Source organism: Phacochoerus africanus, chromosome 5 (genome assembly GCF_016906955.1).
Source record: "Phacochoerus africanus isolate WHEZ1 chromosome 5, ROS_Pafr_v1, whole genome shotgun sequence".
Lineage (NCBI taxonomy): Eukaryota > Metazoa > Chordata > Mammalia > Artiodactyla > Suidae > Phacochoerus > Phacochoerus africanus.
The window spans coordinates 115882715-115900105 of NC_062548.1; the positions used below are offsets into that span (position 1 = coordinate 115882715).

The following is a 17391-nucleotide window of genomic DNA, read 5'->3' on the forward strand; positions in this document are numbered from 1 at the left end:
TCTGCATTCAGAGGTAATTTTAGGTCACATCTACACAGGATCAGCACGAGCAGCCTGGAGCACCGAAGGCTCCTGCTACGCATCCTTCTAGATCAGGCTGTCCAGTAGAAAATAATGCAAGCCGTGTCCATAATTTTCCATTTTCCATTAGCCACGTTCTTAAAAGCCAATAGAAATAGGCGAAATTCATCTTCATATGTTCACTCAATGTATCCAAAATATTCACCTTTCAACATGTAATCTAAATGTTCTGCTCAGTCTTTGACACCTGCCGTGTATGGTACCATTGTGGCACATCTCCATGTGGATGAACCGCTCCAGGGCTCGGTGGCCACGTGTGGCTTGCCTTCATGACGACCATATGGACAGTTCCCCGACAGAAAAGGCACCACCACCCCTCCTCCACCAGGGGGGACTGTAGAGAGGGGGCGCCCCCAGAGTGGTGAGTGTACAAGAGCCCGTAGTCCTGCTTCTGTCGGATCTGGTACAGCATAGGCCAAAGATCACTCTCTTGCCTACCTTACATTATCTAGTACAGCTTTTCATCTGTTAGAGATTCTAAAATGTGTTTCGATGGACAGAATCACGCTTCAGAAGACCCTAGGGTGCACACATGGACTGCCTACTACAGAGCATTAGTTTTTATCAGTAAGCAAGCTTATGCCTACTGATACTCACCCTTATAACATCTGTCACTCAGGTTTCAGAATCTTTGCCACATACGTCATACCAACCACGTCCCATAAAAGAAAACTTTGATGTATGTAATATATAATTTATTAGCTAATATTCTTTGTATTTAAGAATATTGATAAGGGAAATCTTTTTTTTTTTTTTTTTTTACATTTTGCTCAGGATGACCAGAATAATAAGAACCCTACAGAGATGTAAAAGAAGACACATTAGGAATATGACATTTAACCTGAACGTCAGATATGTTAAAATTAATACAGCACATTTTGTAGAATGACTTTCTAAGGGTGGTGGTAACATTGCAAGATACAGTTGTTTGGTTTTGCTTGACTTTTTAGTATAAATATGTGGAAATTCTTTATAGGCCAGAATATCATCGTTATAGTGGCTGGGGCAAATTTACTTTTGAATACTGAAGACCTGAGGGAAGCAGCCAGGACCATCAGCAGAGCCAAAGTAATGATCTGCCAGCTAGAAGTAACTCCAGCAACTTCTTTGGAAGCCCTGACAATAGCCCACAGCAATGGAGGTAACTTTACACATTTGTCATTCTTTCTATAAAAGCTTTTATCACTGTCTCAATGAAAGGTAACCTTGCAAGTTTAGCAAAGCCATCCTTCTTCTGCAGTAAAATATTCTTTCTCCCATCTCTGAGTAGCACTTCTGATGTCCTGAAATCTAAGTCTCCAATCTAGTTAGCAGAAATACGCCAAGTCGTGTCTAGACTCTCTGAAGCAGCCCATTATCCAGGATATACTCTAAGTATCCTGCCATTAAGTCACTCTGATGACTGCCATTCTGAGAGGCAGAGGTTAAGCCTCAGGTCATGTATAATCACTGCCCAGGTACATTTGGATAAACATCTCAAGGAACTGAAGATCAGTTCTTTCTTCTTTTTGTAAAACTTTATCATCTTTTCTGTTAAGCCACAAAAGATTATTTATATGTAGTATTTTCTATGTTGTCAAGGTCCTTGAAGCAGCTCTTTTTGTTTTGTTTGATCTTTGACTTTGGAAATTTCCAAACACCCAGAAGCAGGCACAATTTATAAGGAAACCCATCACCCAGCTGCAACAATCGTCAACTCGTAGCTAATCTTGCTTCATCTCCTCTCCCACCCACTCCCCTTCCCTCACCCCCGGCATATAACAAACTTTTACAAAATCCAGATAGTTTCTTTCCATTTTCTTCTCTTTCTCCTCTGACTAGTAGGGAAAGCATCTTCCAAGATAGAACCCCATTTCTGTTCCTTGTTAGCACTGTGGTCTTAGCAGAATTATCTCATTTTTTCTGAGCCTTGTCTACACTCCCCTACAGAATTGTTCTAAGAATGAAATAAAATCAAATATGACCCCAAGGATGGTGTGGTACTTCTCAGGACACCAATTTCCTTCGCTCTTTCACTTTTTTTTTTTTTTTTTTGGTCTTTTGTCTTTTTAGGGACGCACCTGTGACACATGGAGCTTCCCAGGCTAGGAGTCGAATCCGAGCTGTAGCCACCAACCTACATCACAGCCATAGCAACCAGGATCCGAGCCGCGTCTGCGACCTACACCACCGCTCACGGCAACGCCGGATCCTTAACCCACTGAGCGAGGCTAGGGATCAAACCCGCAACCTCATGGTTCCTAGTCGGATTCGTTTCCACTGTGCCACGGCCAGGAACTCCTCACTTCTCCCTTTAAATTAAAATGAGGATAATATCCTCATCCTAGCACCCGTTGGTCCAAAAAATCAAAATAAAAAGTGGCCACTCTAAGACAATGGCTTCTTCTTGAACCTGTGACCATAGTTCTGTGATTATACTAAGAAGAAAATAGGGAAAGGACCACGTTGACTTTTCCAGATAAAACATTCTCATCAAGATCCAAAACTAAAAAGGAAAAAGAACAGTAAGTGTGAATGTGTGTGTGTGTGTCTGTGTTTATATAAGTGATTTCTCCCCAAGTGTATCATGTTCTACACAGCAATAAATGGAAAACAAGTTACGGAAACAATTTGGTGGAGACATAAAATGTATGTCCTGATTTCACAAATTTCCTCTTGGCAAAACAACATGCTATGGCAAATTCTCACTGACATTTAATGTATTTTTAATGGACCAGAAGCTGTCGGAAAGAATTCTAAGCCAAAACCCCCGTGGTTTCATTTTCTCAGGGTGTCACAGATAAGGGCCAAGGCTTATGGTGAGCATTCTCTGCCCGGCACGCATCTTAATTTGGTGACATGCATATAACCTGCCACGTCACGCATGTGCCTGTCTTTCCTTGTATGGGTCAAAGCCTATTCTCATGTGACTTCTCTTTTTTTCCCTCCTGCCCCCTGCTTCTCAGAGATGACTGCTCCTCTGTCCTAGTCTAATAGCCTGTTACCTACTCAGCTTGGGGAGGAGAGAAAGGTGCAACAACCACAGTTGAGGAGCTAACTTTTCACAGGTGAGGCCAGAGCTGCCGGGATGGGCAGGCAGCCTGACTCGGGCTGGCCTCTGGGTGGGGCCCAGCAATGCTTCCGCTGTCACCTGCCAGGCCGTTCTTCCAGTTGAGGAGCTAGCGGACCTGGGGCATCAGGAATGGGCGGGGGTAGGTGAAGGTGGGCAAAGACCACCTCGCCCACTCCCATTTTTCCTGAGAGTTGGCATGCCTAAGTATGAATGCTGCATGATCTATCCGGTAGGATAATATTGCACGTAGTGACATCTGCACTTCTATGTCCTTTATTGCTTACAAAGCCCTTTCCTATATATATTTGATCCTCAGAAGGACCTTGTGACATAGATACGGCAGGCATTACTCTCCCACATTGGAGGGGAGGCCACAGAGAGGATAAGTAATTAGCCAAATCAAGGTCAGTGTAGAAACGAGGATTCAGACTCCAGGACCCCGATTCTGTGTCCTAGAGCAGACTTTACATAAACTGCCACATCCCATGGATTTTCAGTAACTCAGCCTTTATGAAGACTCTCTAGAAAAGCGAAATCCATGAATTGTAACACTGCCCAACAGGCAGCCTAAGCAGTGTTATTACCGCTCAGGTCAGAGACAAACCCTCGAGTGTGTTCAGCCCGTGTCCCTACCTGCCCCCATAAAACACAAACACTCAAACACCCCTGTGCACACGCACCTCTGTCTAAAACTCGGCTGCTCCCATTCGATAGTTCCCAGGCAGATGCTGCTTCGACTCTATGCTATGAGCAGTGTGCCCGTGTGTGTTTGAATTTAATGCATCTTCATTCTCACCTGAGAGAAACGTAGTACAGTGAAAATTCCACTGGTTTGGCAGTCAGGAGGTATATGGCTTTGAATTCAGAATCAATCACTTGGCAGACGGGAGACCTCAGGCGAGTCAGTCGGTTCCTTGCACTGGCCTCAGTTTCTTCTGCGAAACAAGGGAATTGGACTGAGAGCTCTCACTTCCTTAACGTCCCGATGTGTGAACGGGCTGATCACAGAGCAGACCAAGCAGAGCTGGAAGATCCGTTGAGCTCTGAGTGGCCTGTCCTTTGCCCACCCGCCGAGGCTGCACATGTGATCAGCATCATTTCATCGACAAGAAAGATGGTAAAATCATCACCTGTGGGTTTATTATCACAACGACCTTTCTGTATACGCACAAGTGAAGTCTGAATTAGACACATTGTATAACTGGATTATATGTCAGTTGTTAAAATGCGGAGGAAAAAGACACCCCCTCCGTCTTTGACTATACTGTCTCAGAAATCTCTACCTTTGCCAAAATGAAAGTGTTGGTTTTAACAGCACCTGCAACATCCAAAATGACTTGGGGGCCCTCTTGGGACCCCCCCTCCTCTCTAGGTCACAATGTTGTGACGTAGGCCCAGGGCAGGGCTGGTGCTGCAGCTGCTTGTGATGAAATTATGCATGTTGGTTCTGGTCTTCATAGCCATTTCAAAGCAAATGGAACATTACAGGAACAATTATAAATAATTGAGATTGTAAGATCGCCAAAATTAAATTCCAGGTAGGATACAAAATATCTTTTAATGCCACTTTAGTCCTTTTCCATTTGGCAAACAAAACTTCCTGGCTGGCCACCTTGGTTTTTTTGTTTGGGGGTTTTGTTTGTTTTGGGAGGGGGGGGGTTGTCTTTTTTTTTAGGGCCACACCCGTGGCATATGGAGGTTCCCAGACGAGGGGTCCGTCGGAGCTACAGCTGCCAGCCTACACCACAGCCACAGCAACGCTGGATCCTTAACCCACTGAGTGAGGCCAGGGATCAAACCTGCCTCCCCATAGATGCTAGTCAGATTCACTTCCGCTGAGCCATGACAGGAACACCTGCTTCGGGTGTTTTCGCTGCTCAAGTCACAGAGGAGAACTTCTAGAGTGAGAGACTGCCAAGCCAGTGTTCTGGGTAGCCCGGCCTTCCCTAAGGCCTTCTCAACCACCCAGCCTCTGCCCTCCATGGCGACATCATTAAAACTTCCGCTTCATTTTCCCATCGCACCCACACAGCGGCCTTCCTGGGCCTCAACAGTTCCTCAGTGACATGATTGTGCCAGCCACTGACATGCTGGTAAGACCACCAGGAGTTTCGTCCATCGCGGGTTGTAATGAATAATAATTAGTGTTGGGCGCTGTCCGTCACCTCTGCAGCTCTAAGTGACTCCACGGTACATCCTGTGTGCTCTAGTTTTGCATGGTTCCAGGATGACATTTTTTCCCATCTTGGCTATGACAAATTTGCCTTCTTCTTTGATTAACCCCATCTACTAATTCTTCACTCTTTTCTTCATCACGGTAAAGCATGCGTGTTTATTCAAGGTAGCGCAAACCAAAGAGAGTCCTTTCTTTATGGCATTTTCACTTTCCCCTTAATTTAGTTATTAATCAGACTCTAAGCCTACATATTCAGTGTCTTTCGGTAAGTGTCTTTCCCTCGGTAAAATACAGGCAAATAAAATGTAAGTGATTTTTTTTTTTAATGTGGTATTTACAGTCAAATCAAGTTGTGGGATTTCTCATTCCAGCCATGGTCGCTTAAAATACAATGTAATTGTTTCCTTAAAATTTGTTTTCATTGTGGAAATTTTCAAATAGATGTGAACGTATAGCGAAAAGTAATGGTAAACCCATATAACATCATTGAGTTTCAACAATTGTCAGTCCTTGGCCAATCTTATTTCCTCTACACCCCAACTCATTCCGCATTCCCCACTGTGACCTCAGATGATTCTGAAGCAACACCCAAACATTATATCATTTCACCCACGGGGTACTTGTTTTTTAAGATATAGTCAGAAATGTGTCTTTGCATGGTGTACAGCAGTTAATCTGTGGTCGGATTTATTCTCAGCCTTTTGTAAGTAATCACTTATTAGTTTAGTGAGTAACCTCTCAGACTTTTTCTTGTGTGTAAGTGTATAAATGTAAGTACACACAGAGTTATGTTTTATTTGTTGTGTTTTTAAAAGGGGGGTCATACTATCGACTTTATTATAAAACTGACTTTTTCACTTATAAATTAAGTATAGAAATCTTACTGTGACAAAACAGATCTGCCTCATTCCTTTCAACAGCAGCAGGACACTCCATTGGGCATATGTCAGATTTGTTTTAACCAATCCACTCTTTTTTATTTTTTTTATTACTCAAATGAATTTATCACATCTGTAGTTGTATAATGATCATAACAATCTGATTTCGCAGGATTTCCATCCAACCAATCCACTCTGATAGACACAGGTTTCCTTTCAATTTTTTCTGTTCCAAGGAAAGCTGAGTGAAATCACCATACCTTGTCTTGGCATGCCTGTGTGTCTCTGTAGGATAGGTTTAGAAAAGGAATTGCTGGATCCAAGTTCTTGTGAGATAACGTGGAACTTTTGTAAGGAGAATGGCTCTACCCTGTTGCTGCATACAGGCAGCTTCCTCTACCCTGTGCTCAGAGCTGCTGAATGCACATCTGAGGATCAGACTAAGTAAGTAGCGCAGTTTTGATTTATAGCTTGAGGAAACCTGAAAAGTAATGAATGTGTTAGGATGCTCAACGAAGATGGACTTCATGCAGAATTGACATTTCTGGAGTTCCCGTTGTGGCGCAGTGGTTAACGAATCCAACTAGGAATCATGAGGTTGCGGGTTCAATCCCTGGCCTCGCTCAGTGGGTTAAGGATCTGGCGTTGCTGTGCGCTATGGTGTGGGTCGCATATGCGGCTCGGATCCTGCATTGCTGTAGCTCTGGTGTAGGCCGGCAGCTACAGCTCTGATTTGACCCCTAGCCTGGGAACCTCCATATGCCACGGAAGCAGCTCAAGAAAAGGCAAGAAGACAAAAAAAAAAGAAAGAAAGAAAGAATTGACATCTCTGAGACCTGGCAGAGGTGGGGAAAACCAATGAGAGAGCTTGTTGCCAGGCTACAAACTCCAACAGACGGCAGAAGAGCTGGGTGGACAGGCAGGGATGTTGGGCTGTGGGTAAAGGACAATATAATAACAGTAATAATCCTTTTACATTTGTACAACACTTTACAGTTTACACAGGGCTTTTACATCCGTTTTCTAATTTAAGCCACACAATAACCGTGTGCAAAAATATGAGCAGCCAAAAATATACCGTAGAATTTCTGTGGGTGGACATTCTGGATTCTAAAATAATGAAAATGTGGGAATAGTGTTAGCCTACAAACCACGGGACAAAATCCACTGACCCAACCCAAATGTTAAGTAAGACCAAGGAAGAGGCAGCCGTAGACTAGCCAGCTTCACCAAGCAGAAGGAGTGGACCGCTGCCACCAGCCACGTGCTGACACACAATCTCCCCCAGGACATGGAATGACCAGCACCCAGCTAGACTTGGGAGAGCCCCTTGGAGAACTTGTCAATGTGCCCACTCCCTGATCTTAGCCCCAGAGATTCTGATTCAGCGGGTTTGAGGTAGAGCCCAGAAAGCAGGCATTTGAATGAGCTCTCCTAGTGAGGCTGATGTGCAGCCAAGTTTATGAACCACTGTTCTGGAAGAGTCTCTGAGGACTGCAGCTAGAGAACTTTACTCTGTGGGTCTATAGTCACTTGCGGTTACTAAACACATAAGCCAGGAGGCCTGGGTAGAGGAAAGAAGACCAACTGATCTAGTTGGCTACACTGCTAGATAAGGGTTCCGACAAAGGGGAAACGGCCTGTGACTGTCATTTCGAACAACTTTTTACACACTGAATCAAGTTCCACAACAATGGCTGTTTGAAAATATTGTGAATTGGCATGAGGGGCTTGTGTTGCTATAGACAGAGTCCTCGCCTAAAAAGGCACCCATTTTAAAAACGACCAAACCCTGGACTTCAAGCTAGGGACACCGGGTGGAGACCCCAGTGTAACCATCTCCCAGGATAGGACCCTTGACCAACCTCGTCGAAGGCTCACTCTCCTTCTCTGAAAAAGGCACTTCTGACCCCAAAATGGCTGTGACGCTCTCATTTCTCCTCTTTCTGTGTCTCCATCCTCCTCTTGTAGCTCCTAGGCTGAGCCAGCTCTCAGCCTTGGACGGAATTTCTCAGTCTTTCCTTTATGTTTCCAGGTGGCCCACAGAAGCCAAGACTGTCAGCTTTTGCATGAGTGTGTTATGTTTGCATGAGTAATTGCAATGTATTTGGAAGACATACATAGGGGTTTAAAACATCCATATGTACATGAACTGCCTACTACTATTCTTACCAGGAAATTGTGTGTGTGTGTGTGTCTTTTGTCTTTTTAGGTCCGCATCCGTGGCACATGGAGGTTCCCAGGCTAAGGGTTCAATCGGAGCTGTAGCCACCAGCCTACACCACAGCCACAGCAACATCAGATCCGAGCCGCGTCTGCGACCTACACCACAGCTCACGGCAATGCTGGATCCTTAACCCACTGAGTGAGGCCAGGGATTGAACCCATAACCTCATGGTTCCTAGTCGGATTCGTTTCTGCTGCGCCACGACGGGAACTCCCTTACCAGGAAATGTTTGAGCTCTTCATTGTTTCCTTTCTATCATCTCTTTCTTTCCTGGAAAATGGACGTATGAACTAGCCTTGCAACTAAGTGCTTCAAGTAGCCCACAAAAATGTCCACCAGCCTGCGTGTCCACATTTAGACCTGGCCTTTCACGCCTCGACATTTACATTTTTCTTTAATGATCTTGCTGCGCTTTGCCACAACTCTGTAATCACTTCAGTTGTAAATACTGATGCTTGTCCTTGAAGCCGAAATGTTGCCAAGGAAAAGGTAGAGCCAATGGATATAAGAAGGAATTCCTACCAGGCTCTCGTGGAAACTGGGATTCCAGGCTTTTCTACATCTGTACCTAAGTTGATTTTTTTTTTTTTTTGTCTTTTGTCTCTTGTCTGTTGTCTGTTGTTGTTGTTGTTGCTATTTCTTGGGCCGCTCCCGCGGCATATGGAGATTCCCAGGCTAGGGGTTGAATCAGAGCTGTAGCCACCGGCCTACGCCAGAGCCACAGCAACGCGGGATCCGAGCCGCGTCTGCAACCTACACCACAGCTCACGGCAACGCCGGATCGTTAACCCACTGAGCAAGGGCAGGGACCGAACCCTCAACCTCATGGTTCCTAGTCGGATTCGTTAACCACTGCGCCACGACGGGAACTCCCTAAGTTGATTTTTAATTTAATGGGGAAAGTGGGTGCACTTGGGGATGCCCTTCCTGAATGTCTACGGATGCACACGTTAAAAATGCTAAGCACCGAACCCTTTGCAATCTTTTGTAGTGAAAACACTGTTCAACCCAGCACCAGCCATTGCCGACCTGGACCCCCGGTTCTACACCCTCTCGGATGTGTTCTGCTGCAATGAAAGCGAGGTACGGATAGAAGGTTTTGTTCATTCCTTGAGAAACCAAAAGACTTTCATGTACGTGGATAAAGCACAGAAGCAGGACTAGCCACATGCACTTGTTGCCTGTGAATTCTCGGGCATATTGAAAACAGGTTTTTTCAGTTGACTGGGACCTAGAGAAAAAGAAACTAGTGAGTCCCAAAGGAAACAGGGTTCCCTGGGTCATACCTATAATCGGGCCTTTATTCAACCTCAGCTAATTTTAGTCCCCACCCTGCCCTCATGACTAGTAGTGTTTTGTTTTCTTTTTTAATCATTCCATGTTCCGTGGACTAATTACCATTCGTTTTAGAGTTGCCAGAGTGAGCAAACAAAAATACAGGACACCCAATGGAACTTGAATTTCAGATAAACAAGGAATAATATACTCTATTTAGAGTATTCTTAATAATAAGAATACTCTAAAATTATTTGTTGTTTATCTAAATCCAAATTTAACTGAGAATCCCATACTTTATCGAGCATTTGCTCCATTCTGCCGTGAAGCCCCTGCAATCGCACTGGTGGACAGATACAGGTCCTCCACTGATGCCTCGGGAAGCCCTGGGTGGCCATTCCATTGGGGGAGCACCTCTCAGTGCAGCTGCGGCTCATAATGTACCTGTCTGCATAAAATCTCTATCAACATGTTCTTCTTATACCACTCATCTGAAGCTTTTTAGGAAGCAAATTTCAGTGTTTTCCCTTTTATAGGCCAGACGGTATGAGACCAGCACTCTCCCCCAACATTGGGAGGCAAGACATATTCTACACCACAACCTACAGAGCAAGAAAGTTTGTAATTAATGAGCTCTAATAGCAGCTTTCCACTTGACACAAAGGCTGAAGGAAGGTTCCTGGGATTTCCGGGCCTGCCTTTTTTTTGTTAACTTCATCTCTCAGAACATAAAGGAAACAAGAAAGAAGACTGCCACAAGGAAACTAATTATAAGAAGCCACAGTAGGTTATGCAATATTTTTGAGCAACCACCCTGGCCGGGCATTGTGCTAGGAAAAAGGAATCGGGGGAGACAATGACCATTTCACAAGAAGAAGTTAGATTACCCTCAACGGCCAAACTGGCATAGGTTTCCCTGCTAGGCAGTTACAGCGCATCTCCATTGATTCTCCAAACGCTCATCACAGCTCACAGTGCTTGTTCCATACCTCTGTCTGCTCCTGGGAGGGCACGGACGTCTCTTCTTTGCTACCGTGTCCCAGTGGCTATCTATTGTTCATAATAAATTACCCCCAGATTTACTTACAACAGTAGTAATTATTTAGTGTCCGCCACGGTTTCTGTGCATCGGGAACTGAGACAGAGCACGGCATGGCTTGTTTCTCCTCTGCGATATCTGGGATCTCAGCTAGAAGACGCAAAGACTGAGGGCTGGAATCCTCTAAAGCTTCTTGCACTCCCATGTGTGCTAGCTGATGTTGGCTGTTGGCCAGAACATGTACACCTGTCTTCTCCTGGCGGCCTGGGCCACCTCCCAGTATGGGAGCTGGGGTTCCAGCAAGATCTAGTCTGACAGAGAGTGAGGGAGAGAGAGCACGAGAATCCAGCAGAAGACATGCTGGCTCATGACTTAGCGTTGGAAGTCACAGAGCATCTCTTCTGGTGCATTCTACTGATTGAGGTAGGAAGGTCCACCCTGGCACCCACCTCTCAGTAGAAGATTGTCATTGTCACAGTGTGAAAAGAGCATGTACGATGTGATATATACTGATAGTTGTCTTTGGAAATTATCATCTGGCACATAGTTGGCACCTAGGAAATGCTTACTGAATGAATGAACAAATGAATGAACTATGGTCTTTAAGTAAATTCATCTCAAGAACATAATGGAAAAAAAAAAACCTAAAAGCTTCACATTCTCATGGATGATTTCTAATCATGATAACAATGTAAGTTCGTGCTTTCAGATACTCCATGCCACACACAAACCACTTTATATATAAATATAAAAAGAGACAATGAAAATATACTCACAAGTTCGAAAGCAAGCTAACTCCTCAGATCACAAATGGAGCAGAATCACAGCGCCTTCAGCCCTCGGTGGGCTGTACTTCCAGCCCAGAAGCTGACATAGATGGTTGGAAGTTTGCCTCCTGTGGGTAATGGGCACTGAAGGTGTGCCACTCATGGGAGACTGGGGCAGTTCCCGTGGCTAGAAACCAGAGATGCTGGGCGAAGGCCCCCCTGCTAAGGAAAAAAGGTGGAAGAAACTGCCGTGCCTGCTGCCTGAGGCCACAACACATATAAGGCTCCCAACCTGCAGAGATGGGACGGAAGGACTGCCTCTGATCAGGGAGGAAACCAAGCCACCTGGTGACTTAGTGCCTGGATTAGCGGTAGAGCCAATAACAATATAACCCCAGAGCAGGATCTCCCTTTGGCCGACTTAACACCTGGCTCTGGGTTAGAGACCCTCAGGGACCTAGCGGGTGCAGCTGTGAAACCACTAGAAAGGTAGGATAAGCCTGATGGGAGTGAAATGTGTGGACTCTCCAACTCCCTGTGGTCAGAGGGAGCCATCGGCTGAAGAGACGTTGTGCTGCAAGAGATGCAGCAAAGTTAACAGTCTCAAGATGAATCTGCCCAAGATGAAGTGCAAATAAGAAAACAATGCCAAAAAGCCTTTAAGTAGGATTACGATGCTCATTCACTAAAAAAGAAGACATTGCGAAAGAAAAACAGAATCAAAACAACGGGATGTGGCTATGAAAACAAACCAGTTAGGAGTCTTGAAAATGAGAAACAGTCATTTCAAACATGTTACCGTACTCGTTAGAAAGATAAACATGAGAATGGAATGAAGAATTGGTGAGCTGAAAAAGGTTCTAGATCAGTTCACCTAGACGTAGAAAACTCAATTCGCCTAGAAAAATAGCAGAAAGAAAAATAGTTTTAACTATTGAAGAGGAAGTTAGAGAAACGAAGGACAGTTTGTCAACTTAGAGGGATGGCAGGAGAAAATGGAGGGAACTGCAGAGAAGGGATATTAAGAAAACCCACAAGCTGTTTTTTTCTAGAATTAAGAAGGGCTGAGCCCTCAGGTCAAAGTGTATTAAAAGTACCACATCAATATATACACAATGGAATACTACTCAGCCATAAAAAAGAATGACATAATGCCATTTGCAGCAACATGGATGGAGCTAGAGAATCTCATCCTGAGTGAAATGAGCCAGAAAGACAAAGACAAATACCATATGATATCACTTATAACTGGAATCTAATATCCAGCACAAATGAACATCTCCACAGAAAAGAACATCATGGACTTGGAGAAGAGACTTGTGGCTGCCTGATGGGAGGGGGAGGGGGAGGGGGAGGGAGTGGGAGGGATCGGGAGCTTGGGCTTATCAGACACAACTTAGAATAGATTTACAAGGAGATCCTGCTGAATAGCATTGAGAACTTTGTCTAGATACTCATGTTGCAACAGAAGAAAGGCTGGGGGAAAAATGTAATTGTAATGTATACATGTAAGGATAACATGACCCCCTTGCCGTACAGTGGGAAAATAAAAAAAATTAAAAAAAAAAGTACCACATCAGAGAATGAAGGCCTCTGGGAATTTAAGGGTGAAATTTATGGGTACGGTTTACACCCAAATCATTGGCAGTGGCCCCTGCCTTTCTACTTTCCTCCCTGTGCCCTTCCCTTCTTTCTTTTGTAAAAGTTTCTTTGCTCCAACTTTATTATGAAAATCATCATAAATAAGGAAAAGCTGAATGCACAATACAGTGAATATTCATATCCTCTCCACCTAAAGAGCTGTTCGGATTTGACTATATTGGCTTCCCCTCTCCCCTGTGTGTATTTATTTTTGTTTGGGTTGAATCTTTTGAGTAAGTTGCAGACATGATTCCTCACCCCCGAATACCTGCGCTCACATCTCCTGGGAGGGGCCGCCATCCCATCATCACACGTAGGAAAATTCACAGTAATTCTATGTAATTTCCAAGCCACATTCCACTTACACCAGTTGTCCCAAGAATGTCTTTTATAGCCAGTTTTTGTTGTCATAGTTATCTATTTTCCTGAGCCAGTGTCCACCAAAGCTCCCCCATTGCATCGGTTGTAATGAAAAAGAAGGGAAAGCGTTCCCGTCGTGGCTCAGCAGTTAACGAATCTGACTAGCATCCATGAGGACGCAGGTTCGATCCCTGGCCTCACCCAGTGGGTTAAGGATCTGGCATTGCCATGAGCTGTGGTGTAGGTCGAAGACGTGGCTCACATCTGGCATTGCTTGGCTGGGGGGTAGGCTGGCAGCTACAGCTGCAATTCGACCCCTTGCCTGGGAACTTCCATATGCCTCAGGTGCGGCCCTAAAAAGCAAAAAAAAAAAAAAAAAAAAAGAAGAAGAAGAAGAAGAAGGGAGGCATCTTCCAAAAACACTTTTCTTTTTTGTGTCCTGCAGGCTGAGATTCTGACCGGCCTTGAGGTCCGCAGCCCCGAGGATGCCGGGCAGGCTGCGCAGGTGCTCCTGGAAAGGGGCTGCTGTATTGTGATCATCACCCTAGGGGCTGAAGGGTGTGTGATGCTGTCACGGACAGAACCCGTCCCGAAACACATTCCCACAGAGAAAGTCAAGGCTGTGGATACTACGGTAGGTTTTTCCATTTCAGAACCCTTTTTGGCCCTTGAAAGCCGTCGTTTCGTAACCTAGATACAGCAGCTGAATTTTGGGATCATGAAGTAGAGGCCCTCAGAGGCAATGTGGTGGAAGACAAGAACAAGCAGGCAGAGCCGTACCCCGACCCTCTCTGACCCATGTGGGCTTTACGCACGCCACTTAGCCTCTCTGAGTCAGTTTCCACATCCATAAGATTGGAATGTCAGTAAAAATTATACCCATATTACCTATATTCATTCATTCGTTAAATACACATTTATTCAATACCTGTTATGTGCCAGCCATGTATCAGGTGCCTGTGTATCATGATGGCCAGGACCGCCTCTCCCCTCGTGGGGCCTGGATTTTAAACCATAACCAGGAGTTCCCTGGTGGCTCAGTGGGTTAAAGATCTGGCATTGTCACTGCTGGAGCACAGGTTCAGTCCCTGGCCTGGGAACTTGTGCATGCTGCAGGTGCAGCTCCCCCCGCAACACCAGAAAAACCCCCAAACAAACAGTAAACAATTCACCGGGTTTCTTGTGTGGAATGAAATAGCAAGGAGCTCTGGTAAGCAGAACCCATTTTTCTAGCCAAGAAATAATCACAGCATTTACTACGTGCTTACTGCGTTCCTCTCACATACATCTCATTTAATCTTGACAGCAGCCACACGAAGTAGGTACTATAATTATCCTCATGTTACAGATTTAGAAACTAGCTCAGAATCCTAATTCAAGGAAGGAACAGCTGGAGGTTCAAAACCAAGACACCCTTGTGTGAGGTGCTATGTTAAGCGGTTTCAGTGGACAGTCACGTGGCCACGGAGCAGGGACCAGAGGTAACAAGTTAGAAGAAGACTCAGGGTTCCTCTCAAGCTGGGGAAATAAAAATTATTTGTTGATGGCCTAGACTAGAAAAACAAGTAAACATCAGGCACAAGAAACTAGAGTTGAGGAAGCATAAGAATTGTAGGGTTTGTATTTATAAGAAACTGGCATATTATTTCTAAAATGTGTTTGTTTTTGTGCTTGGAAAAGACTTTAAAATGTGAGTCACTTATCAAAAAAGAAGCCTCAGGGCATCTGATGACGTTTTGGATATGAATATGCTTTGAAATAGATAAGTGCAAGGAATGCTCCTATTACATGAAATCACATCCTGATTGCCTTTCAAAATGTGCTTTAACGGGGGTTGATAAACTGTGCTTGATGGTGTTATTCCCATCTTATTTAGTTATTTTTGAAATCATTCGTTTTTCTCTATTTGGTCAAGAAGGACAGTAACCTGAATTTGAGAGGTTCATTAGTCGTTCTGAGATTGATCCTGCATTAGAGTAAAACTATGCCAGGTTCTGAACTAAGGCAGAAATCTGTTCTTCTCTTGTTAAAAATACAATGAAGGGCGTTCCCTAGTGGCCTAGAGGTTGGGGAGCCAGCATGGTCATTGCTGTGGCTCAGGTCACGGCTGTGGTGTGGGACGTCCCCATGCCATGGGCAACGCCATATGAATAAATGAATAAAAATACAACGAAGGGTCCTTGAGATGTTGGGCCTCCTGGCTTCCCAGAAATGGCTTGGCCTCTGCTTTCAAAGTCTGCGTCATTACAACCCCTTTTGTTCGCAAGCATCCGGAGCACAGTCAAACTGCTTCCACAGAACAAGGGATTTATTGGGTGCGCATATCAGGAGAGTTGGAAGGCCCAGCAGAATGCAGAGGCCAGACCACGCCATCGGGACTCGCTCGCTCATTCTCCCTATCAGCTCTGCTTGCCTTGCAGTGAGCTTTGAGCTCAGATGGGCCCCCTCCGGGTGGTGGCCCCCAGCAGCCAGTCCCCAGACCACACTGTGCCCCAGGTCATGTCCCCATCCTTGGTGTCAAATCCAAATCAAAGAACTCTCATCAGAGGCTGGGAAGGGGACACTGAGCAGAGAAAAACCACCTGTGCCCAATCCCAGAACACTCTCACGGAAAGGCAGTGTGTGGGCACAGGATTCAATGATGGAGAAACTAGCCTTGGAAATGTTCAGATTTGAATCAGTAGTAATCATCCTCAGAGGCGCTTCATGTTGAAGGTTTAGATTCCACAGATCGTGATGGATTATAGTTTGGGGCATCTTATTACATACAGCTGTGTGCACCGAGGAGCTTGTCACACTCGATACTGTTTTGTGCCTTTTCATGTGGTTTCTGAGCCCCTGCAGTTAACTTATAGGTTTGGGAAAGGTGCAAAACAGTGGGAGTTCAGAGAGAACAGATTACTTGGAGACAGGAGAGAAAATGGGATCAGGAGGGTCAGGGCCCTGGATCAGGATCGGCTCGGGCCAGACGGAAAAGCTTGAGGCTTTAAAGGCCATATGCACACCTGCTGTATTACAGCTACTCAGCTCTGCCATGGTAGCACGAAAGCATCCATCAACAACTTCATAGCTACTGAAATCAAGTTCGTATCAGTCCCAACTAGGTCAAGTTAAGGTGTTAACTGGAATCACCAGTGCAATCACTGAGACAAGAACTAAAAACAAAATAAAAGAAACAAGAGGATTAAAATGGTACACGAGAAGATATCTAAGCACAAAAGAAGACAGTAATGGAGGAACAGAGGAATAGAGAAGCTACTGGAAGATATGCTATTGTAAACTGGGATAAAACTAAGACAGGAAGATATGGGATCCAGGAAACAGGCAGCGTAAGAGAGAAGTCAGAGGCAGTGAAGGACAATAGCTATGCAGGGAGCCCTTGCCCAGCCAGTCCAGACTAGAGCAGGAGAGCAGCAGGCTCTGGAAGGAACGGGGCCCAGAAACAAAAATAAAGGAAAAAGAAAGAATGGAATATCCAGATATCCAGTGTGTTTGGCTATGCCGAGATTTTTAGCTGCCTTGCAGAATTTAAGGGAGAAGGAGTAATTCATATATAGAAAACTGAGGCAGTTTTTATAAAAAAAAAGAATTTTGCCTCTAGGTCCTCTGGAGCCTAAGAAAAGTTATGATTAAGCAAATATACATTTTGCAGACCACCTGGCTAGGAATGTATACTCAAACAACATAAGTGCCTATTACTGATTTCACTAAAAAAAGATTATAATCATATCGTGGAGATAGAAGGATCAAGTGAGCGTGTGTGTGTGTGCGCGCGCGCGCGCGCGCGTGCGCGCACAGTGACAAAGATAAGAGAGGTGCTCAAATTCAAGAACTGGAATTTAAGAGATACTACCTAAATAAGATTTTTTTAACAGATTTTTTTTAAAACAACAGT

At 44.8% G+C, this 17391-nt stretch overlaps 2 protein-coding genes across 5 annotated transcripts in view; one reads left to right on the forward strand and one right to left on the reverse strand.

Moving 5' to 3' along the window:
* The window catches only part of RBKS (ribokinase), a 97989-nt gene that overhangs the window by 47094 nt on the left and 33504 nt on the right, over positions 1-17391 (forward strand). For 3 of the 4 annotated variants that reach the window (XR_007135176.1, XM_047782379.1, XM_047782380.1), the window contains exons 5-7: positions 1058-1222; positions 9406-9497; positions 13942-14130. Coding sequence is in view for 3 of the 4 variants with exons in the window: in XM_047782379.1 (XP_047638335.1) it covers positions 1058-1222; positions 9406-9497; positions 13942-14130 (446 nt within the window). In the remaining variant the exon portion in view is untranslated. The remainder of the gene's footprint in view (positions 1-1057; positions 1223-9405; positions 9498-13941; positions 14131-17391) is intronic. The other variant, XM_047782381.1, reaches the window with a different exon arrangement.
* The window catches only part of MRPL33 (mitochondrial ribosomal protein L33), a 69221-nt gene that overhangs the window by 5562 nt on the left and 46268 nt on the right, over positions 1-17391 (reverse strand). The window contains exon 4 of the mRNA XM_047782382.1: positions 3930-4068. Coding sequence (XP_047638338.1) covers positions 3930-4068 — 139 coding nt within the window. The remainder of the gene's footprint in view (positions 1-3929; positions 4069-17391) is intronic.